General features: G+C 43.9%; 1 protein-coding gene across 1 annotated transcript in view; it reads left to right on the forward strand.

Annotated features, from left to right (window-relative positions):
- Positions 1-23,464, forward strand: part of KCNQ3 (potassium channel, voltage gated KQT-like subfamily Q, member 3) — a 69,222-nt gene extending 45,758 nt beyond the window's left edge. Inside the window, exons 12-17 of the mRNA XM_011938232.1 lie at positions 8,724-8,926; positions 9,879-9,981; positions 12,072-12,203; positions 15,595-15,693; positions 18,050-18,134; positions 20,428-23,464. Of these exons, the coding sequence (XP_011793622.1) occupies positions 8,724-8,926; positions 9,879-9,981; positions 12,072-12,203; positions 15,595-15,693; positions 18,050-18,134; positions 20,428-21,162 (1,357 nt within the window). The 3' untranslated portion in view covers positions 21,163-23,464. The remainder of the gene's footprint in view (positions 1-8,723; positions 8,927-9,878; positions 9,982-12,071; positions 12,204-15,594; positions 15,694-18,049; positions 18,135-20,427) is intronic.
- The last annotated feature ends 391 nt before the right edge of the window (positions 23,465-23,855 follow it).

Raw genomic sequence — 23,855 nt, forward strand, 5'->3', positions numbered from 1 at the left:
GAGAAGAACCTCTTATTCTTATGGCAAATGGTTTCTGCATCAGGGAGATAAGCTTAACTATTGTGGGAGAGAGCTGGAGTCTCTGGCTTGGGTAGGTGGGGACTCTGTGGACACGTGGTGGGGAATGCCAGCCAGTTGCTTGGGGCCCAGGCAGCAGCTATGGCTCATCCTTACCCTGCATGGTCATTGGACACTGCACACACATGAGGCACACACCACAGCCATGCACTCCGGCCGGTAGGGAAGTGGGGGTGGGCAGCTGCCTGGTCCAACTGTCCTGTACGCATGTGTCTGTGGCCCTTGGGGTAGGTGTGGACCACCTCCAGTATTGTATTGTAAAAGGAAAGATAGGTGTCATTACTGTCCCGAAACAAAGAAGATGAATGCCATAGGACCAAAAGGCTCAGAAGCAAAAGTTAAAGGCTTTGGGTCCCCATTTCACCCTCCCTTCCTCAGATTCCATGTTCTGGGTACCAAAAAAATGTTGTAGGAAGAAACCGGATTCTTGTCACATGACCAGGAAAGATTAGGCATGCAGACACTTTGAAGGGTGAGGGGTTACGGAACTTACTGGGCAAAAGGATAAAGGAAAAACCACACAGCAAAGTGAGAAGGGTTCCTGTTAACAGGCCCCCATCTCACAGATAGAATCCCAAGTCACCACTCAAGAACAGGAGAGGTCAGGCTCCTCCCCACTGCAAGAGGCAGGAAATTCTTACGGCCCCACCCCATCCTCCCAGTGCACAGGCCAGTTGGAGATTCCCGGGGACCTTCCCCCTTATCTGCCTCCTGCATCTATCAGTTCTATATGAGAAATCTCTAGAAGTGTCAACTGATTAGATCAGCTAAGAAGCACACCCGTGTCCCAAGAAAAATGCACAGAAAACCTAAATGAACAGCGAATCTTTATTTCTAGCCACAAAATAATAAATTCCTCTGTAGAGAAATAAAGTGTATGGTCAGAATTCTCCAGTAAACAGAACCAATGGAATATATCGAGGTGTATAACAGAAGATTTATTATGGGAATTGGCTCACATAATTATAGAGGCTGAGAAATTTCACAATCTGCTGTCCGCAAGCTGGAGAACCAGGAAAGCCAGCAGTGTAATTCAGTCCAAGCCCAAAGGTCTGAGAACCATGAGCTCCAATGGTATAAGTCCTGGAGTTCAAAGACCTGAGAACCAGGAGCTCCAATTTCCAAGGGCAAGAGAATATGAATGTCCCAGCTCAAACAAAGAGAGTGAATTCACCCTTTTCCCTCCTTTTGATCTATTTGGGCCCTCAAAGGATTCGATGATGTCCATCCACATTGGTGAAGGCTGATCTTTTCTGAGTCTACTGATTCAACTGCTAATCTCTTCCACCCTCACAGACACATACAGAAATAATGTTTTATCAGCTCTCTGAGGATCCCTTGGCTCAGTGAAGTTGACACATGAAATTAACCATCACACAAAGGATAGGAGTTATTTGGTTCTCCCAGCTCTACCATGAACAGTGTGAAAGCTGTAAAGAAATTGCCAGCCTTGGCAACATGGTGAAACCCCGTCTGTACTAAAATACAAAAAAGTAGCCGGGGGTAGTGGTGTGTGCCTGTAATCCCAGCTACTCGCGAGGCTGAGGCAGTAGAATCGCTTGAACCTGGGAGGCAGAGGTTGCAGTGAGCCAAGATTGTGCCACTGCACTCCAGCCTGGGTGACAGAGCAAGACTCTGTTGAAAGAGAGAAAGAAAGAGAGAGAGAGAGAAAGAGAGAGAGAGAGAGGAAGGAAGGAAGGAAGGAAGGAAGGAAGGAAGGAAGGAAGGAGAGAGGGAGGGAGGAGGGAAGGCAGGAAGGAAGGAAGGAAGGAAGGGGGAAGGGAAAGGAAGGGAGGGGAAGGGAAGGGAGAGGAGGGAGGGGAGGGGAGGGAAAGGAAGGGAAGGGAGAAAGAAGAAAGAGAGAAAGGGAAATTACCATCATCTTCTTCAATGTTTATGCCATTTAAGGAAGGTCCGTCAAGTCCCAGGCCCCTTTTGGCCACTTCATGTTCATTATCATCTCATCTCAAATTAGCATTTCCCATTTTATTTTAAAGAATAAAATATCTTAAGAAATAAGTACAGACAGAAACTTTCAGTTATAATCTTTTCTTGGAGAGAAAAATAGGACACCAAAGCCTCAAAAGTTTGGCATGTGGTAGGTGACAGGTGTTTATTACCTGTCTGCTTTCTCTGTCTCTCTCAGGGTACACCAAGGTGCTAGGAAGCATTCTAAAAGTACTCTTAAAGGGGACTGCAGATCTTTTGTTAGTCCTCAGCCTTTCCACATGAAAAGATGAGAGGATGAAAGAATGAAGGAGAGAAGGCCTTGACTCCTATAAGTGGGATTGGCTGTTCTGTGCTGCACGCTCAGTCTGCACCATTGTACTGAGCACTCATATTAAAATGACACAAGACAGATTAACCTTTTCTTCAAAATACTCTTTTTGGCTCTAGTGACACTGCTTCCATTCATCCGTCATCCATATATCCATCATCCATCCATCTATCATCCATGTACCCATCTTCATCCATCCATTCATCTCTCTATCATCCATTCATTTATCCATCCATTCATCCACTATTCAATGAATATTTATTAAGACACTCCTGTGTACCAGAAACCATTATAGAGTCTGGGAATATAGCAATGAATAAGAAAGACACAGTCCCCAACTTCTTACTTGACATGATGCCTCTCAGTCTTCCTAAAAGTAACGTGTCCCAAACTCCACTTTTGATTTTTTTCTCCACACTTGCTTGTTCCAAGTCTTGCCCAACTCAAAAAAAAAATAGCTTATAGTGATGGTTATAATAAGGGTACCTATGTGATTGCACAACTTACCTGTGCCACAAGAAACCAGGGATGGTTCTTTATCAGTCTTTTTCCTCGCAAACCATCTAGAACCCATCAGGGAATGAATATTGGTGTACTAGTCAAAAATCTAGTCTTCTCATTCTACCCACTGCAATCACACTACTCCACAGCAGTAGCATCTTTTGCCTGGAGGTCTTCAGTGGCTTCCTTTTCAGTTTCTGGTTTTTTTGCTTCCCATGGATCCATTCTCCACCAAAAAGCCCATTGTGTTCTTTTTAAATTTTTTTTTAAATTGTAGTGAGATGCACATAACGTAAAATGTTGCTATCTTAACCATTTTTAAGAGTGCGGGTCTCAGCCAGGCGCAGCAGCTCACACCTCTAATCCCAGCACTTTGGGAGGCTGAGGCGGGCGTATCACCTGAGCTCAAGAGTTCAAGACTAATCTGGCCAACATGACAAAACCCTGTTTCTGCTAAAAATACAAAAATTAGCCAGGCATGGTGGCAGGCACCTGTAATCCCAACAACTCAGGAGGCTGAGGCAGGAGAATCACTTGAACCCGGGAGGCAGAGGTTGTAGTCAGCAAGATGGCACCAGTGCATTCCAGTCTGGATGACAGAGTGAGACCCTGTTTAAAAAAAAAAAAAAAGTACAGGTCTATAGTATTTGGTATATTCACATTGTTATGAAACCAATCTCCAGAACATTTTACTTTGCAGAACTAAAACATCATTCCTATTAAACGATGCTCCCCTGTTCCATACCCCCAGGCCCTGGAAACTACCATTCTACTTTCTGTTTGTATGAGCTTGACCACACTTGATATCCCATATAAGTGGAATCACATAGTATTTGTCTTTTCATGAAGGGTTTATTTCACTTAGCATAATGTCCTCAAGGTTTATTCATGTTGCAGCATGTGTCAGGATTTTGTTCCATTTTAATACCAAATGGTATCCCGTTGTATGTCCATTAATTTTTTGTATCTGTTTATCCACTGATGGACAACATTTGGGTTGCTTCCACCTTTTGACTGTTGTGAATAATGCTGCAATGAACAGGTATGTGTTTTTTAAAATGCAAACTTCATATACTTTATCCTCAAACATCTTTGTGGGCCCCAGGTACATTTAGAACGCAAAGGAAACTCCTATTTTCTATTTCTGTTTAAATTTTATTTCGTTTCTTAAGTCTCTGACTTATCTGAACTCTGATCTCATCTGGTGCCACTCTGCCTCTCACTTAGAATATTTTGGCCACATGCCCTCCCTTTGGTGCCACAGTCCAGTCCTCATGCCTCTTGCACCCACATGCAGTTCTTCTGCCTAGAGAGCTCTTGCCTCCTTTCTTTGAAATCCAGCTTCTACCCTTCAGATCTCAGCTTCTGTATCTGGACCACCATCATCTTAATCCTTGATTAATAATCCTGAAATTGGTTTCCTAATTCATCTTCCCATCCACTCAGATGCCTTCCTGAGCTGCCCTACCTGTCAACCTCCCGTTGTTCTTCATTACTGCATTCTCTTGGTCTCCTTGTCAGATTTCTAGTAATGAATGTGTCTGTTTACTTATTATATGACTTCTTGACTTTATCATAAGCTCACTAGAGACTGAAAACCACATTGGTTTTAATCACCAATGTATGTTCAACAAGTTACCTTGAGCCTGGGATTTACAAAGTGTGGAACACATTTCTGTTGAATGAATAAATATTAGCTTTGTTTTATAGATGAAATTGTATCTGAGTTAATGACTTTCCTAAGTGAAATATAAACCACAAGCAGAGATTTGAACTCAGTTCTCTTACTCTAAAGTCAACTCTCTTTCCACTATACAGCAGTCCCTCTCTCAGCTGAGGTTAGATGCATTTTGTTAATCAGAAGATTGAATGTTTTATTACTTCCTTCATTCATTCAGCATTGTAGTAATACTTTTAGTGCTGGCAACATGCCAGACACTGTGCTAGATCCTGTATATACAAGTTGAACATGGTAGTTTCTGGCCCAAAAGCTTACCTTTCAGTTTTTCAACCTCAGCACCATTGATATTTGCTACAGATAATTCTTGGTTGGGAATTTCCTGTGCGTTGCAGGATGTTTAACAGCGTCTCTGGCTTCTCACCACTAGATGGCAATAGTACTTCTCATTGTTATATCACCAAATATCTCAGGCATGGCCAAATGTCCCCTGGCAGGGGGATCAAAATCACCCCCAGTTGAGAACCACTGATTTAGTAGGGGAGTCCCTATTAAGTCAAATATTTCCCTGCAGTGGCCGAGTGCCATGGATGAGAAAAGCCTGAAGTGGACTAGGGGCACAGAGAATGGATGTCTAATGGATCCCAGTAGCCACTACATTGAAAGTCCAGATGTGGGGCTGAGGCTTGGACCATGTTTTAGATAAAAATAAGAGTCATTTAGATGAAAAAAGGGGATGAAGGTTTTCCCAGGTCGAGTTCACAGCACATGCAAAACACAGAGTGTGAAGAAACTACACGGAGTTGAACATGGCTAAAGTTCCCTGTGCTGTTACCTGAAGGAGGAGCCCAGGACAAGAGCCGCATTGTCCAGGGTAGAAAAACCTTGATTTTACTTTGCCATGTCCAGTACATCTATTTGCAGTTTGTACAGTTTGTATTTGGAAGTTGTTTGCCTGCACTTAACATGTCAAGAGCCCTAGCTTTTGAAGAAAATCTGATGTCAGCTCTGGGGAAGGCTTTTCTTGCAAGATCTTCAGTGCCCTCCTAGAACAACACCTTAATTATGCACTGGAAATCCATACAATGTAGAACAGAGATGGGTTGTGAGTTTCATCAGTGAACTTTGCCTTGCATTTGATTATCCTTTGGGGTCTTGGGTTTCAGGCAACACAATTAAGAAGTAAGCTGATCATCCACTTTGCTGGAGGAAGAATTCCATAAGCCTCTTAGGTGCAATGGCTGTGAGTGATTCTGAGCCGAGACTTCTGACTTTGTTCCATGCATCTGGATTCTTAACACCGTCTGAACTGTCATCTGTGACCAATGGGGTTTTAAGTGAACGTGGCCAAAGCAATCCAGACTGTTTGAGGTTGCAGTAAAGCATTTAAGTGCCTAACAAGCAAATCCTAAATCCCAGCACAGATAGAACTAAGAAAGTCCTCTGATTATCTTCCTTATGGTCAACAATTATACTGAAACTTCAATTTCAGGAAGAAGTGACTGCTATTAATTTTGTCTTGCTTTGTTTATCTGGAATTAAGCTCCTCATATACTTGTCTCCTACGGAAGTAGAGTGCAATGACAATGTTGAACTTTTTAGACTAGCATTAAGAAGTACTGTAAAATAATATATAAATCTGTCAAACTCATCTCAGTTCATTTAAACAACAGCAACAACAACAACAAAAACTTTATTTATGGCCCAGGGAATTGTATCCATCCTTTTCACACACACCGTCAGCCTTCTTCTGCTTCTGTGGGAAAAGGATTACTTACCCAGTTAATAATGAGCGCTTCCTGAATCTCAGTTGGCTGAGCACTCGACATGCATTACCTCATTTAACCCTTAAACATCTATGAAAAGCATGGACTTATGGTTATCATTTTGCCCATGAGGAAGTTGGAGACCAGAAGGCGTAAGTCATGTGTCCCTAGGTCACACGATTTGTCAGGATGTTTCCACCAGGCTGGTTTTGCCCATGATCTTAGTTGCTGTACTGAATATTCGGATGTTCTGAGCAGGGATATGTGCCGTGTTCAAAGATAGCCAGGCAGAGTCTTTGCCTAGCTAGCACTACCTAGTTCAGTGGACCTGGCAGGCATGGAAATGTACTATCTCCATACAGTGCAGTGCCAGAAAGACTTCAATGTGTGTTCAGCTCAGTTCCTGCTTCATTCACTATTTTTAGCCCCCGAGTTCTGATATATTCTCTGTCCTATTAGTCATTTATCTAGTAGCAGCCAGGAAAGCAATTCCAAAAAATGTTGACTTCAGTTCAAGGAAGATGGAGCTGGCTGAGCATTGGCGTTTTTCTAAATTTATCCTGGGCTGGTTATTAATGGAGTTCCTCAATCAAACTTCTGGAACAGTGCTGGGTGAGAGAGAACAGATCCAGAGGAAGTCAGGAATAACAACTGCTCACTGCTCATTCATATACTCATTCGTTCATTCACTGGTTTGTTTTTTCAAGGATTTCTTAATGCCTTCTGTATGCCGGACTGTAGGCAAGAAATGTTACATAAATTATCACGTGTAATACTCCCTAACCCTCTATGAAGCAGCTGTTGTTAGGCCTCCATGACAGACAAGGACCTGGTGTTCAGAAAGCACAGGGTGACTGTGTGGCAGGAGGAGTGTTCACTCCTCTTTCAGCAGCCACAACACCATGACCTCCACACTGCACCCAGCTTCAAAGGTAGCAGCAGCTTCTGGCAGGGGCACATGACTATCCTAACCAGACATGCTCTTTAGAAAACACAAAATTATCGCACACCCATGCAGAACTGATTGGATCACCCATATTCATTCACTCTCTCATTTATTTCACAAGTACATGAGTGAGTGCCTCCTGTGTGCCAAGCTCTGTGTGGGGTAAGGGAGCAGAAGCTGCTGCATTGAGTATACCACTGGGTGAAAACACGCAATGTGGCGCTCTCTGGAAAGTACCACAAAAAAAGGCTTTATCCTTTGTGCTCACTAGGGTAAGGGGGCAAAAGCTGAGAAATGGAAGAAATTAACATGTATAGAGCACCTGCTGTGTGTCACGCTCTATGCCAAATCCTGGACAAACATCATCTCATAGCAACCGGATAAAGCAGAGAATGCTTATCCCTACTTTACAGATGAAGTAACTGAGGCTCAAAAAGGTCATAAATCTGCCCAAGGTCAGCCCGATGGGAAGGGTGGACTTGGGCTCAAGTCAAGGTGCAGGTGGCTTTTTGCACCAGGGCCATTTTATATTGGCATTATTAACCATTTTCTTTGTACCAGGAACTCTTTTAGCAGTATCGTGAAGGCCATGGACCCCTCCTCAGAATAATTTTGAATCTATAAACAAAATACAATATACAGTTACAAAAGAAGCTGATTATATGGATACAGCATTATCAAAATCTTTAAAATTTTGAGATGTAGTCATATATGTGCATTTTAGTGATGAACCTGGTGGCAGATTGAATACCACCATAATCTTGAAGCCATCATGAGCATAAACAATACCTTGAAATAACAGGATATAAAATGATCTGTGATTTTTGTTGTGGACAGTCACAGGCATTTAGGATATTACTGGAGTTTGTTGCCTACATTCATAATGGAAAGAGATGCTAAATTTTAGTTAGAAGTTATAAATTAAAAATGTATTTTTCCCCATCCAAACTCATGGACTGCCAAATTCTATCCATAAGAGTCTGTTTGTGGACACCAGATTAAGAGCGCTGCTTTATGTCGTTTGTGTTGTCAGGTTCTTTTCAAGGAGGAACCCTTTGATAAGGATTTGTCTGTGTAAATCACTATCCGGGCACCATGGGATGATACACAGGAGAGGCAGGAAGTTATTGATGCAGGAAATGGGCATGGGGAAAGACGAATCTCTGTAGCTTACTAGGATGAACTAGGCAATTTGTAGCCTGCATCTCATGTAAGCGGCATTTAAGCGTATGAGAAAATTGACATGCAGAGAAGTTAAAACAAAACTCGCCCAGGGCGTAAGAGCTAGCAAGCTGTGGAGCTAGGATCTGAACCACGCCCTGTCCGATTCCAAGCTGCTGAGTCAGATTCAGCGCTGTGAAATGCACGGTCCTCATTCCTCCTTGGAGGAGCATGTGTGAGTCTTTATGGAGGGATGGGAAATTGTAAGAGCCTGCACTGAAGGAGGAAAATTGTTCACTTTTGCTTATTTTGTAGCCAAAAGCTGGGTCTCTTGGATCGGGTTCGCCTTTCTAATCCTCGTGGTAGCAATACTAAAGGAAAGCTATTTACCCCTCTGAATGTAGATGCCATAGAAGAAAGTCCTTCTAAAGAACCAAAGCCTGTTGGCTTAAACAATAAAGAGCGTTTCCGCACGGCCTTCCGCATGAAAGCCTACGCTTTCTGGCAGAGTTCTGAAGGTAATGCCTTTTTATGTCCCTCCCTGTCTCCTCCACTTCTCCCTCCCCCAAGCGCACTTCCTTCCTCACCTCTCCCTCTCCCCACTGAAGAACCTTTGAGTCCACAAGGTAACTCTCTCCCTTCCCTCGCCAAGCCATCTCCTTGCTTCCCTTACTCCTCCTGTCCCTTGGGCGGAGGCATTGTGATGTATTCCCAGGAGTCTAGGGCTGGAGGCTCCCAAGTTAGGAGCCTGGAAACCTGTCGCCTTGGTTTCTAAGGGTGTCCCCCAGCCACCCTGCCCCATGATTGAATTGTTATGGAGGTCAACTTGAAGGATGGGGTGGTGCCATGTGCCAAGCGATCTAGAGACCAGGGCATGGGAAGAGGTGGCAGAAAAGCGCCCTCTGGAGGCTGTAGGAGCCATGGCCTCATGTGCCTTTTACTTATGCAAAGGGAGGACAGGCAGAAAAGCCTGTGTCCTCAGTGTCTGAGCCCACCCAGACCCTCAGTCCTCATTGCATCATTCATTTCTCTCCAAGACCCCTGAGGTGTGTGTGTGGCTCGGAAAGTGACCTCCCCAAGGTCACCAGGATAGAGACTGACAGAGCAAAAGTCCCAGCTGAGGCCTGTCTGGCTCCAAGGCCTGCACAGTGTGTGTCGTTTGCTGGCTTCTAGCTCTGGGGGCCACTCTGGCACTGCAGAGCTCACTTCTCCTCCCTGCTAGCCTTGCCCTCCACCACCAGTCATGAGCTGCACACACTTTTGACTTGGACTTCCGGATAATAGAATGAGGGTGCCAAGAAAGGCTGAGCAGCATCACAGCTTGAGAGTACTGTGGGGTCTCACAACGTGGAAACAGAGACTCTGGGGATCGACACCTCCAGAGGCGTGGAAGGCTTTGACCAAACGATGGGGTCCCCAAGCCTTTTCCAGCGCTGTGGCCTGCCGTTGATATGCATGTCTTCCTCCCAGATGCCGGGACAGGCGACCCCACAGCAGAAGACAGGGGCTATGGGAATGACTTCCCCATTGAAGACATGATCCCTACCCTGAAGGCCGCCATCCGAGCCGTCAGGTAATGCCCCCTCGGCCCCACCGGTGCCTGTGTGCCTCCCCAGCTCCAGCTCAACTCCTACAGGATGGGGCTTATAAAATTCTCTTGCACTTTGGGAAGGGGGAAAAGAAGCCCCTCCACTAACCCTGAGTCAGGTCCCAGAAGTGAGTAAATACTGTATGCTGCCCCAGGAAAAATGGTCCAGACGTTAGCGAGTCATGCTGGGTGAGTCTTGGGTGCCTGCCTTGTTATAAACACGCCCCACAGCCCTCCCGACGGTATTTCCACCTCCTCTGTTCCGCTCTGGCTGTAATCACCATGTATTTTAAAGGGCGTCAGGGTGGAGGGTTTTCTTCCTGTAGAGGCTTCTTGCTCAAAATGTTTTTTCTTCTGCCTAACTTCATCCATATAGTTCTTTTTAATTAGTTCACATTTTTAACAAGATAATAAATGATAGTTTTTTTGTCTGTATCAGCAGAGACCATGATCCAGTCTAGCTATTTCTGTTCTGCTTTAAAATTCTGCAAGAAAATGAAAAATGCTTGCTACTACTTAAACTTTATCAGCATGTAAGCAATTCATAAAGGTAGCAGTGAATTCTGGAAACTAAGGTGAATTCTGCAACTCATCATGGTCTTTTCAGCAAGATTCTCATTCCAATAGATAGGGAAGCACAGTAGTGTCACAATGTGTAGACCTCAGCAAAGCCTTGGACGTGGATTTTCCTGACACCTTTATGTAGGATATGACAGAAATGTGGTTGTATGAAAACACAGCTATCTGGATTCCTCACTGGCTGAAAGCCTTTATTCAGAGAAAACCAGTTAATGAACCTGTGTTGACCTGGAGGGCGATCTCTGCTGGGACACTGCATAGTCTGGTCTGTGCCCTCTTCTTCTCTTCTTTTAGCATTTTCACTGATGTCTTCATTCAGAGGCCATCAAACTTTTCTGGAAAGGGTCAGATAGTAAATGTTTTAGGCTTCATGGTCCATAGGTCTCTGCTGCAAGTGTTCAGCTCTGTCGTTGTAGCACAAAAGCAGCCATAGACAGTGCATAAAGGAGTGGGTGTGGCTGAGTTCCAGTCAAACCTTACTATCACAATCAGGCAGTGAGCCAGAGTTGACCTGTGAGCCTTAGTTTATAGATTCTCACCTGTATGGAACTATGTAAAGAGAAGGCTTATAAAATGGCACAAAGATGGGAAGGATGGCAAGCAAATTAGGTAGTACCATAATCAATATACCAAAAATAATGTTTAGAGGCTAAAGCCATGTGCTATGGCAAACAAAATGAACGTTGAATGCACCATTAAAATGACTTGTGCAAGCACCAGATAGAAGGGCCTGGGAAGGGCTGTGACCTCCTGACACTGACCTGTGATTAGGGGTTTGAATAAACTCTGTGCTCAGCAGGAGTTAACTCCACGATGTGGCTCCCAAGGAACACTACCCATCAGGGGTGACTTGATTGCTTTCCAGGGAGGAACCAATAAAGGATGGAAGTGAGGCTTTGATTTCATCTACCAGTTCTGGGCACCCCACTTTATAAGGAACCTGAGAAAACTCAGGGAACAGAAACCAGCTTTTCTTTTCTAGGAGCTCCCAAGCAAAATAATTCAAGAGGCTCTTGAGGATGAGTACATCAGCTGTGCTCAAATAGAAAGCAGTGTGACAGTGATTAAGAGCACCAGCCTTGTCAGCACCCCATCTGGGTTTGAGGACCAGCTCAGCCCTTATCAGCTGTATGGCCCTGGGATGAGGCTGAAGCTCTGAATCACAATCACATCTCTTATAAATGGATCTGTTATCAGGATTGTTCATAAAGCATTAAGCTCGTGGTCTGGCATACAATGAATGCTCAATAAATGTTAGCTCTTATTAATACCATGATTTGCTTATTATTCAAATGATTGAAGGGAATAATCCTGATGGAGATGTACTAACTCAGTGTGTTCCAAGGGGTAGAATCAGAACCAAACATTGGAAGTTCTTCCAGCAAGCTGTTTTCTCTTTGGTTCTTTTCCCCCTGCCTTGGATTTTGCTAGCCTTGTGTTACAGCTCCCTGCACTCTCCATCCATGATGCACAAATGCCTCTACCTTGCCTTGCAGAATTCTACAATTCCGTCTCTATAAAAAAAAATTCAAGGAGACTTTGAGGCCTTACGACGTGAAGGATGTGATTGAGCAGTATTCTGCCGGGCATCTCGACATGCTTTCCAGGATAAAGTACCTTCAGACAAGGTGAGACAGTCACATCTGGAGGGACTGCGCTCCCCTCAAAGCCCTGTGAACCTTAGAGTTTAAGGTGAGAGGTATTCAGAAATAATTCAAAATGCAGGGAGAGATTTTGAGAAGAAAAATATCCACGAAGCCTTGTGGATGTCCAGGCCAACGATGCACCAGATCGGACAGACTGTGAAAAAGCTGGATGCCATTGCCATGGCCAAGGTCAGCACCCTGATCAGGCCTGTCAGAGAGGAGAAGACACGCGTTTAAATGGCTTCTGACTGTGATGTTTTCAGCGTTGCCAACAAAACGGGATCATCTCAATGATTCGGCTGCCTGATTCTAAATATAATTCTTCACCATGTTAAAAAATGTTCATCGGGTATTACTTATAATAGTGACAACTAGGGGAACAGCATCAATGCCCAACTAATAATTGCCATCATTTTTATGGAACTCCTGAGTACTCCACCTGTTAAAAAATGTTAAAAAATGTTCATCGGGTATTACTTATAATAGTGAAAACTAGGGAAACAGTGAAAACTAGGGAAACAGCATCAATGCCCAACTAATAATTGCCATCATCTTTATGGAACTCCTAAGTACTCCACCTGCATGTTTATACTCCCTGATGAAAACACAAGGCATTGCATTACAGTGCCATTTTTCCAATGTGGAAACCAAAGCTGAAAGGACCGAGGACCTACCCAGCTTGCAGGGAGCAGAGCTGGGAATCAAACCAGCTCCAACTGATTAGAAAGTCTCTATTCCAACACACCATATTTCCTTAATTATAAAACAACGGGTAAGGAAAGAATGGTACCTGCTCTCATTAAAATGTTATGCAGCCATTGGTTGGGTGCAGTGGCTCATGCCTATAATCCCAGCACTTTGAGAGGCCGAGGCAGGTGAATCTGTTGAAGTCAGGAGTTCCGGACCATCCTGACCAACATGGGGAAACCCCCTCTGTACTAAAAATACAAAAAAAAATCCAGGCATGGTGGAGCATGCCTGTCATCTCAGCTACTTGGGAGACTGAGGCAGAAGAACCACTTGAACCTGGGAGGCGGAGGTTGCAGTGAGCCAAGATTGCGCCACTGCACTCCAGCCTGGGCGACAGAGTGAGACTGCATCTCAAAAAAAAAAAAAAAAAAAAAGTTATGCAACCATAAAATAATATTTAGAAAAAGTATATAATGAGATTTTTTAATTATTTGATTTGTGGATATATATGCATGATATAATTACCAGTAATACATGCGGACATGTGTGTACACATATATATGCATATGTATATATTTATAGCTGCATATGTATGTTTATGTATCATATATAATATGTCACAGGATTAATAGACTCTGCCTAGACCTTATGATGATGTTTACTAATATATAGGCATGATTCTAAACACATGCACACATATGCTTATTCAGAAATACACAGGACATGCACACACTTTCCCATACTGGGGCCTGGAGAAAAGGAGTAGGACTTCCCCTGAGAGATTGCAGTAGCTGTACTGAGATGATGACTCCATATGTGACTTTTTTTTTCTACTTTTAAAATGTATCAAATCTTTCATAAGTTGTAAAACTGCACATTTTTTTAAAAAACGGGCAGTTGTGATGTCAAGAGTCATGGAATAACAGTCAGGAAACCAAACTCCTATTGCAGTTCACTCTCTGACTGTGTGGTATTTCCAATGGACACGCGTCCTCTCTGGGCCTCAGCTTCGCTGTCCGAGTGATGTTGTCCTAGAGAACAGGAACATCACACTGACTGGGTTGGAAGTTAATGATGCTGTCACATTGGAGGTGTGCTTCTCCATGGCCTTTTTTTTTTTTTTTGAGATGGAGTCTCACTCTGTCACCCAGGCTGGAGTGCAGTGACACGATCTCGGCTCACTCCAACCTCTGTCTCCCGGGTTCAAGAGATTCTCCTGCCTCAGCTTCCTGAGTAGCTGGGACTAGAGGCACATGGCACCACACCCCCTGATTTTTTATTTTTAGTAGATAGGGGGTTTCACTGTGCTGGCCAGGCTGGGCTTCCTAGCATAGTGGCAGGCACAGAGTCAGTGCTCACTACCTGCTGAATGAATAGATATGTGAACAAATTCTGAGCCTAACATGCTGTTATTTATGCAACTATGGCCCTCTGAGAGACAAGGATGAAGCATGATGTCTAAGGCATGCCACACTCCAAAACTACCAATTTAAATAAGCATAGAGTGGACTATGACAGTGTCATCGTTTTTGCTACTTATTAAGCAAATGTGTTTCTAGCGTTTGTGGCTGGAGGGTGAACATCTGGATCTCTGATTGCATATCTCCAGCCGTGCTGACCTTGCAGGGCAAGAGAGAAAGGAAATGCCATCAGTGGTGGAGCAGCTGGGTTTCCAGGGAGGAGACAGAAGGAGCCATGGCTATTTCAGGGTGCATGGTCTTAATGGTCCTGGACCTGTGATAAGCCTTCAAGCCTGCTTTCCCTCCAGCCCTTGTCCCAACCTACAGCATGATAGGCAACATTTCTTTCCTATTGGTCCAGGCATAGAGAAGGAACCGATGACTCTCAGAATACTATGCAGCCATTAAAAAAGAAGAAAATCCTATCTTTTGCAGGAACATGGTTGGAGCTGGAGGCTATTATCCTTAGCAAACTAATGCAGGAACAGAAAACCATATACTGCATGTTCTCACTTATAGGTGGTAGCTAAATGGTAAGAACTTATGAACACAAAGAAGGAAACAACAGATTCTGGGGTCTTCTTGAGGGGGTAGGGTGGTAGGAGGGAGAGGAGCAGAAAAGACAATCCCCATGACACATGTTTACCTGTGTAACAAACCTTTACCTGTACCCCCAAACCTAAAATAGAAGTTTTTTTAAAAAGGAGCTGGTGCCTCATGCAGAAATAGAAGCAGGAGTGGAAGCTGGTGTTGGATCTATCTTTCTATTGGCCAGAGATGCCCACAGAGCAGCCGTGATGTGTGCAGCTGAATATGTAGCCTAGGCTTTGTCTGTAAAACTCCCTGACTAGATGTTTTTAGAAGGGATAAAAGAACTGGAAGACAAGACAGGTTTGCAGTCCACCTGTGACATTTCCTATAGAAAAATATATAACAAGATGCAGCCCTCACCTCTCTCAGTGGTTTGTCTGCCTCCCTCTCCCCTGGGATAGAAAGATCCTTCCAGTATCACCAGATCAAAAACAAGAAGAAGAATATACCGAGGTTATAGGTTCTCTCTGACTCTTTCTTTCTCTCTGTGGCTAGTATGCACGCTCTCTTCCTCTCCTCTCCTCTTATATATTCTAAACTCATATCTCATCCCAGAGAGAATAGAATGATTTGGTTTACTGTCAAAACAAAGCTCTGTGTAATTTAATCCCCACTCTGTTTGTTTCTTTCAGAATAGATATGATTTTCACTCCTGGACCTCCCTCCACGCCAAAACACAAGAAGTCTCAGAAAGGGTCAGCATTCACCTTCCCATCCCAGCAGTCTCCCAGGTGGGGCCAGTGGACATGGACTGATGGGCCAGGGGTGCAAAGTTTGTAGAGCATGCCCACCCCCGAACCTCAGCTGGGGTCCTTTCTGTAGGTGCAGTTGTCACTCTCCTAAGTCAAATGAAGAAAGAGTTTGAGGCTTGTTTCAGTTGGTGGCCATTTGAAAGGTTTCTGTACAAAAATCTTCTCACGCCTCTTCCCAGACCATGTGGGTGATATTTCTTCCTACGACTTTTGAAAATGAAAATAACCCCACCGGTTTCCCTGTTATAAAACAAGAGGAGACTTATGAACTTTATTGAAACAGGAAGAAAACTTCACATTAGCAGAACCCACAGCATTCTCCATCCTGCATAATTACCTTTTGAGTTGATTGATACCCCTCCCAGGACAAAGCCAGAGAAGTCACTCAGATATCAGCGCCCCCGACAACATTGTAACACAGAGAGCTTTGTCCCTTAATAGAGCCACTCTCCTCCTTCCAAAGCTTTAAAATTTTGAGTAAGATTTTCTTTAGAAAATCCACTGCCTAAATTTATTTCTCTTTATTCCCAAATGTCTTCAAGGCAGGTAACACAATGAGTGAGGGAGTTAGGCTTAAGAAATATTATGAACCTTCCACTTATGAAAGAACCAAGAGGCCAGGTGTGGTGGCTTATGCCTGTAATCCCAGAACTTTGGGAGGCCGAGGCGGGTGAATCTTGAGGCCGGGAGATCGAGACCAGCCTGGCCAACATAGTGAAACCCATCTCTACTAAAACTACAAAAATTAGCTGGGTGTGGTGGCACGTGCCTGTAATCTCAGCTACTCAGGAAGCTGAGGCAGGAGAATCGCTTGAACCAGGGAGTCAGAGGTTGCAGTGAGCCGAGATCACACCACTGCACTCCAGGCTGGCGACAGAGTGAGTGAGACTCTGTCTCAAAAAAAAAAAAAAAAAAAAAAAAATCAAGAGCATCAACATGATGATAGAAAGCATTTAATATTTAACCTCAGCTCTGGGGATAGAAGAGGGAGTGATGGGACTGTGGGCACCTGGAGGACGTAAGGAAGGTAGGAATGAAGGCCCTCCATTCTTAACGGAATGAGGGTCCTACCTCCTTTTAGGAATGAGGGCCCTACCTTCTTTTAGGAATGTGGGTCCTCTGTTTCCAGAAAACAGAATATCCAGCTTTTACATGAAATTCTCAATTTTTGAGATGGTTTACATGTGTGTGTGTGGTTTTTTTGTTTGTTTGTTTGTTTGTTTTTGTGAGACTCTGTCGCCCAGGCTGGAGTGCAATGGTGGGATCTCTGCTCATTGCAAGCTTCGCCTCCCAGGTTCATGCCATTCTCCTGCCTCAGCCTCCCGAGTAGGTGGGACTACAGGAGCCCCCACCACACCCGGCTAATTTTTTGTATGTTTTAGTACAGACAGGGTTTCACTGTGTTAGCCAGGATGGTCTCCATCTCCTGACCTCGTGACCCGCCCACCTCGGCCTCCCAAAGTGCTGGGATTACAGGCATGAGCCACCGCGCCCAGCCAGCTTACATGTTTTAGAACTCCGTGCAGGCCAAAGAAAACACTAGTCGGCTGGATTTAGCACATGGGCCACCAGTTTTTGACATCTTTTTAAAATTTAAGGCTGCTCAGCCAAAGACTATCCTACTAAGCAGGATTTAGTAGCCTATAAGAGAGAGAAATCAACTATTGAGAAAGTGCCTAGCATGAATGGGTTCTAGCAAATAGCTAGACTCCCTGAAAGTTCTGATCTGCAAAAAACATAAAAATGTAGAAACTAACCAGAATTTAGTCAGATACTGTGGATAACCAAAAATCAAATTCAGCACACATTTCAATTCCATTCCTCGCCAGTGTCATCTTTTGCATCATGTTCAAGGTTTGAGATTTTTCATTCTTATTAAAATTGGCCAGATGAAATATTTATACTCACTGTAAGTAATTTCAGGCATTAGATGACTCCATCTCCACCTGCACACACACATTCAGAGTAAAAGTCTCAGATCTCAAATCTAAGACTGAAAGGCTAAGGAATGTAATTTAAACGAACTAGATACTCTAGGTACTGTTAGGTGCTTTATAATCTTTAACACAAAGCAAAGCCTCCTTAATAGCAGCTTGATATTTAGCTTCAGATTTTCGTACAGTGGAAGTAAACATGAGATACCAGTGTTGAATGCAGAAAAACTCTGACTTTTCCTGACTCACATATGCCTCCAGAGTTGAATGGTGCTCTTTTATGCCACACAAGTGTGAGGGTGGGAGCAATGGCTCTGTTGGCCATGGCCTGCCTAGCCAAAATGACGTTACATAGCAAAAATAGGTATAATGATCTTACGGAAGTGTTCGCTTCTTCTTAGGAATGAACCATATGTAGCCAGACCATCCACATCAGAAACTGAAGACCAAAGCATGATGGGGAAGTTTGTAAAAGTTGAAAGACAGGTAAGTCTTTTCTTCACTTCACCAAAAACTAGATCTGTAAAATTTATTTTCAAATGTCTTTTCTTTCTTTTCTTTTCTTTCTTTCTTTCTTTCTTTCTTTTCTTTCTTTCTTTCTTTCTTTCTTTCTTTCTTTCCTTTCTTTCTTTCTTTCTTTCCCTTCCTTCCTTCCTTCCTTCCTTTCTTCCTTCCTTCCTTTCTTTCTCTCTCTTTTTTTTTTTATGAAGTTTCACTCTGTTGCCCAGGCTAGAGTGCAATGGCACGATCTGGACTCACTGCAACCTCTGTCTCCCGGGTTCAAGTGATTCTTCTGCCTCAGCCTGCTGAAGAGCTGAGATTACAGGCACCCGCCACCATGCCCAGCTAATTTTTGTTATTTTTAGTAGAGATGGGGTTTCGCCATGTTGGCCAGGCTGGTCTTGAACTCCTGACCTCAGGTAATCTGCCCACCTTGGCCTCCCAAAGTGCTGGGATTACAGGTATGAGCCACTGTGCCCGGTCCCACCATTGTTTTCCAAAGGGAAATAAGACACTTGAGTAGTACTACCTACCATTCAAAAAAGATGTGGAAATTAAATCACTGATTCAGCATTTACTGAGTGATCGCATGCAAGTTAATTAATTATTCTGAGCCTCAGTTTTCCTCATCTGTAGTATGGGGGTTATAATACCCTATTAGGTTGCTGTGAGGATTGAGTTGATACATGAAAATTACCTATAATATTAGCGGGCACACAGTGAACACTTGATGGTAGCTACAGTTATCATGCATTTCATGGTGACCCCTTAGGAAATGTTAGTGACCTGCCCCTGCATGTTGTGTGTCTGCCTTTTCTCAATGTCCAGGCCAGTGGGTGGTCTGTTTGAAGAGACCAGGAGGAGTGCAGGCTACAGGTGAGATCCGTTCAAGGTGGAACGAGAAACCGCTCACTCACAGCACCATGCAGCTCACTCTTGCTTTCATAGCAAAGAGCTCATAATCTAGCATCATCTGCCTAACTCTACATTAGATAAATGGTACTGCCAGTTTTTCAAGGATCATATTAATCCTTTTGTTTTATTCAAAATCCTAAATGGGACTCGTGCAGGAGAGGTAGGAGCAAATCTGAATTATTCCTTTTTGTTATGTCAGTAATTTTGTTTTCATTTAAAATTTTAATTTATAATTTCCACTGTACATGATTTCTCTGTGTCTCTGTTCTCTTGCCTGTGAAACAGAGATAATAATAGTATCCATCTTGGAGGACTGTTGTAAAATTCACATGAATCAATAAAGCGCATAAGACAGAGGCAAATCGTAACTTTTCTAAAAGGGTCAGTTATTGTTGAGACTCAGATGCCATGCTAGCATCTGCCGATCACGGTGCTCGTATCCTCACCTGTAAAATGGGGTGACACACCTGACGACAGCGTTTCCTGGTGAGTCATGAATTGTCAAAGCAAGAACATCACACATCTATGCACACACCCTCATGTGTATTCATTCACAATTTAGGCAGGCGAGAGCAAGCCGCTAGGTAAGGTCTTCAGTTCTGAGAAGCCCAGTTCTTGCTAACCACTGCCCTTGTATTTTTAGGGCTTCAATCACCATGTAGGAGAAACATAGACTAACAATCCACGTGCTTCTGTCTAAGGAAATGTTCATAAATTGAGAACACTTGCTCCTTGACCCAGGCAACGTTAGGAAGGCCACTTCCTCCTCTAAGGGACACAGCAGGCCTGTAACACTTCAAAGCATCTCTCTGCTTTCTGCCTTTGCTTCCTAGAAAGCCCTTGCCTAGGTCTTCTCTAGATTAGCACTAATACATGGTAGGCAAGGCTTGCAAGTAGGAGGCACAAAATAAATTATTAACTGCTCTTCTTATTAAGAGTTGCAAGAATTCTGTTCCCTTCTGAAAAGTAAATACAGTATTAGAATATTTCCTCCCGGCCAGGCACGGTGGCTCATGCCTATAATCCCAGCACTTTGGGAGCCCGAGGCGGGTGCATCACGATTTCAGTTCAAGACCAGCCTAGCCAAGATGGTGAAACCCCATCTCTACCAATAATACAATAATTAGCCTGGCATGGTGGCGGGCGCCTGTAATCCCAGCTTCTTGGGAGGCTGAGGCGGAAATTTGCGTGAACCCGGGATGTGGAGGTTGCAGTGAGCTGAGATTGCGCCACTGCACTCCAGCCTGGGTAACAGACTGAGACTCCACCTCCAAAAAAAAAAAAAGAATATTTCCTCCCAACCAGCAGCAATGATCCCCACCCTCAGAGAAAGTGGTAACTCACAGATCCTTTGCTTTTCCAGGTTCAGGACATGGGGAAGAAGCTGGACTTCCTCGTGGATATGCACATGCAACATATGGAACGGTTGCAGGTGCAGGTCACGGAGTATTACCCAACCAAGGGCACCTCCTCGCCAGCTGAGGCAGAGAAGAAAGAGGACAACAGGTATTCTGATTTGAAAACCATCATCTGCAACTATTCTGAGACAGGCGCCCCGGAACCGCCCTACAGCTTCCACCAGGTGCCCATTGACAAAGTCAGCCCCTATGGGTTTTTTGCACATGACCCTGTGAACCTGCCCCAAGGGGGACCCAGTACTGGAAAGGTTCAGGTAGCTCCTCCTTCCTCGGCAACAACGTATGCAGAGAGGCCCACGGTTCTTCCTATCCTGACTCTTCTCGACTCTCGAGTGAGCTGCCACTCCCAGGCTGACCTGCAGGGCCCCTATTCTGACCGAATCTCCCCCCAGCAGAGACGTAGCATCACACGGGACAGCGACACACCTCTGTCCCTGATGTCGGTCAACCACGAGGAGCTGGAGAGGTCTCCAAGTGGCTTCAGCATCTCCCAGGACAGAGATGATTATGTGTTTGGCCCCAATGGGGGGTCGAGCTGGATGAGGGAGAAGCGGTACCTCGCCGAGGGTGAGACGGACACAGACACGGACCCCTTCACGCCCAGCGGATCCATGCCTCTGTCATCCACAGGGGATGGGATTTCTGATTCAGTATGGACCCCTTCCAACAAGCCCATTTAAAAGAGGTCACTGGCTGACCCCTCCTTGTAATGTAGACAGACTTTGTATAGTTCACTTACTCTCACACCCAGCGCTTACCAGCGGGGACACCAATGGCTGCATCAAATGCATGCGTGTGTGTGGTGGCCCCACCCAGGCAGGGGCTTCCCACAGCCTCTTCCTCCCCATGTCACCACAACAAAGTGCTTCCTTTTCAGCATGGTTTGCATGACCTTACACTATATAAATGGTTCCGCTAATCTCTTCTAGGATACACATTTATCTGCTGTTCTTACTTTTAATCACGATTGAACCGGTACAGGGAGAAATTACTGATGAGCCATGCTATTTGTCTGTTTGGTTGGCTGGTTTGGGTTTTGGTTTGGTAAGCAGAGAAAGTAGTTTAAGTTATTTCTAGGAACACTGCCCTCTTATGTAAAACACTCCAGCAATCAGCTGTTTTTGAAAGCAGAAAATAATTTTCTCAACAATACCGCATGGTGTATCAGTGGGGCTGCCTACTGAGCTAACATTAGGAAAGGAATGAGATAGTCATTGTGTCTCTAAAACAAAGAATTTAAACAAATATTTAAGAGAAAAGTGGCAAAACCTTTTAAAAGCTCTCAAAAAGACCTCACTTGGTCTGATGTTATTTAGTATCATGCCTCAGTTTCCTTATCTGTAAAAAGTGGTGGTAATCCCAAGAGTAGCATTTCTGATGAGTTACGAATTAGGGAGAAACACACACACACACACACACACACACAGTTAAAATAGTTTCCAATTTATGTAGCCAAGGACAATGAAATTTATCAGAAATGAAGTGCCCCTCTGGGCAGGAGCAAGTTCAGTGCCTTTAAAATGAAGTTTCAACTCCCGTTTCTCCCTATGATACTGAAGTACAAAATATCCATCTACAATAGAAATTAAAATCTAGAAGGCACACAGAAATTATCTAGTCCATTTTATAAGTGAAGAATCTTAGGCTGAGGTAAAGTGACACACCCAGATTCACTCAGTTGTCCCATAGAGAACCGGGACTCAAAAGTCAGATCTGCTCACTCTCTCCCTGCCCTTATTTCCCCTCACCACACCACTCTTCCATTTGTATAATGCATCCTAGAGATTGTGTCAAGATATATGACTTTGTGTCATGTGGAAAGCACTCAGTTTATCCAGCAGGAGGGGGATTCCCACTTTTATTGCTAAACATGCTTGCTTGATGCATTGCATTTTAGATCTAGAAAAAAAATAATACAAGCAAGCTACGTTTACTGATGTGCAACCAGGCAAAATTTCCAGAACCATCCGATTTTACTTTTCCAAATGTATGGAACCAACCCAGATTTTTAAAATGAAAGTACTAAAACCACATGTAACCACAAGACAAGCTAAAATGTAAGCAGACAGCCTGGGAAGCACCGCCCTACTGTACAGGTGTGATATTAAGCACAAGCCATCCTCTGGCCTCTTATGAGATGTTGTTATGCTCTGAAAAACTTTGATGGAAAAGGTTTCTTTTAGGCTTAGAATGAATTAGTTAAATGACCACACCACAGTATTATTGTATCAGTCTTCTCACACACCTAGACACTGGTTGTGGATAGTTGCCATGGTGACAAGATAATTCGGATGACCTAAACAAATGTCTGTATGCAGCTGACACTGCTATTCTCCCTCACAGTCTTATCAAGAGCCACAGTAGCTATGGCAGACATTTGGTTGATGGTTTCATCATCTCCTAATACAAGAGTCTGGCACTATGTTGGAGAGAGGAGTCACTTCCTCAGAGATAGGTTCCTTTTAACTCACGTGTCAACAGGTACTGTACAAAAAGCTCAGAATACAGTAGTGATTAGAGCTTGACCCCTGACTTTAGGAACTTACAGCCAAAGCCCTAAGTCCCAGGACAAGGGCAGACATTGTGAGTGGCAGAAGGGTGTTTTTCATTGAGAACCCCACAAATCGATGGGTATAGACCTTGACGTCTGAGATAGAAAATACACCAGAATTCTCAATGCATCAGACATGAAGCCTGTCCCCTCTGAGTTTCCATTTGACATGCTGGAAATCTGAAGGACAAAGGGAATGGGTGATTGGGGCCTTTTCCCCACTCCTTCAGTATGCCTCAAAGTGCCACTGGGGATTATAACCTAAGAAACCCTATGCCCCTTCCTGAGGGCGTGATTATTGAATCCTGATCTTCCTGGAATCTTTCACTTGAGATGATCACCTGCCTAACATCCAGCATGTTACTATGTACATGAAGTTCTTCTTTATGTACCCGAGTTACTGGAAACCAACAAAAAAGGAGAGTGAGTCACACTCTCCACATATGCACCAATTAATTTTTAACTTATTAATATTCTTGAAGAACTTACTATCTTAAGTATTTTACGAATAGATGCATTTTCCAGCAACTCAATGGAGTTCTAGCTTAAAGTATTTACCATTGATCCAAAATTGGAGGAACTACCTTAGGTTCTTTTAATAACCTAGAAAGAATTGGAGCTTGTATTATTTCCTAAACCATAGGCAGGCAGTCTAGCTTCCTTGCTGGAACATAAGACCAGGACAGCAGAGATTAGGTTTGTATTGATCAGTGGTAGGGAAGTATTGATAGTCTAACATCTAGTAAGTTGTCTTTATCAGTATAGACATAGACAAAATACGTGTTTTATGAATGAATAAATAATAAGAACCTTAAGAACTGT

This window comes from Colobus angolensis, unplaced genomic scaffold, assembly GCF_000951035.1.
Source record: "Colobus angolensis palliatus isolate OR3802 unplaced genomic scaffold, Cang.pa_1.0 Scaffold17, whole genome shotgun sequence".
Taxonomy (NCBI): Eukaryota; Metazoa; Chordata; class Mammalia; order Primates; family Cercopithecidae; genus Colobus; species Colobus angolensis.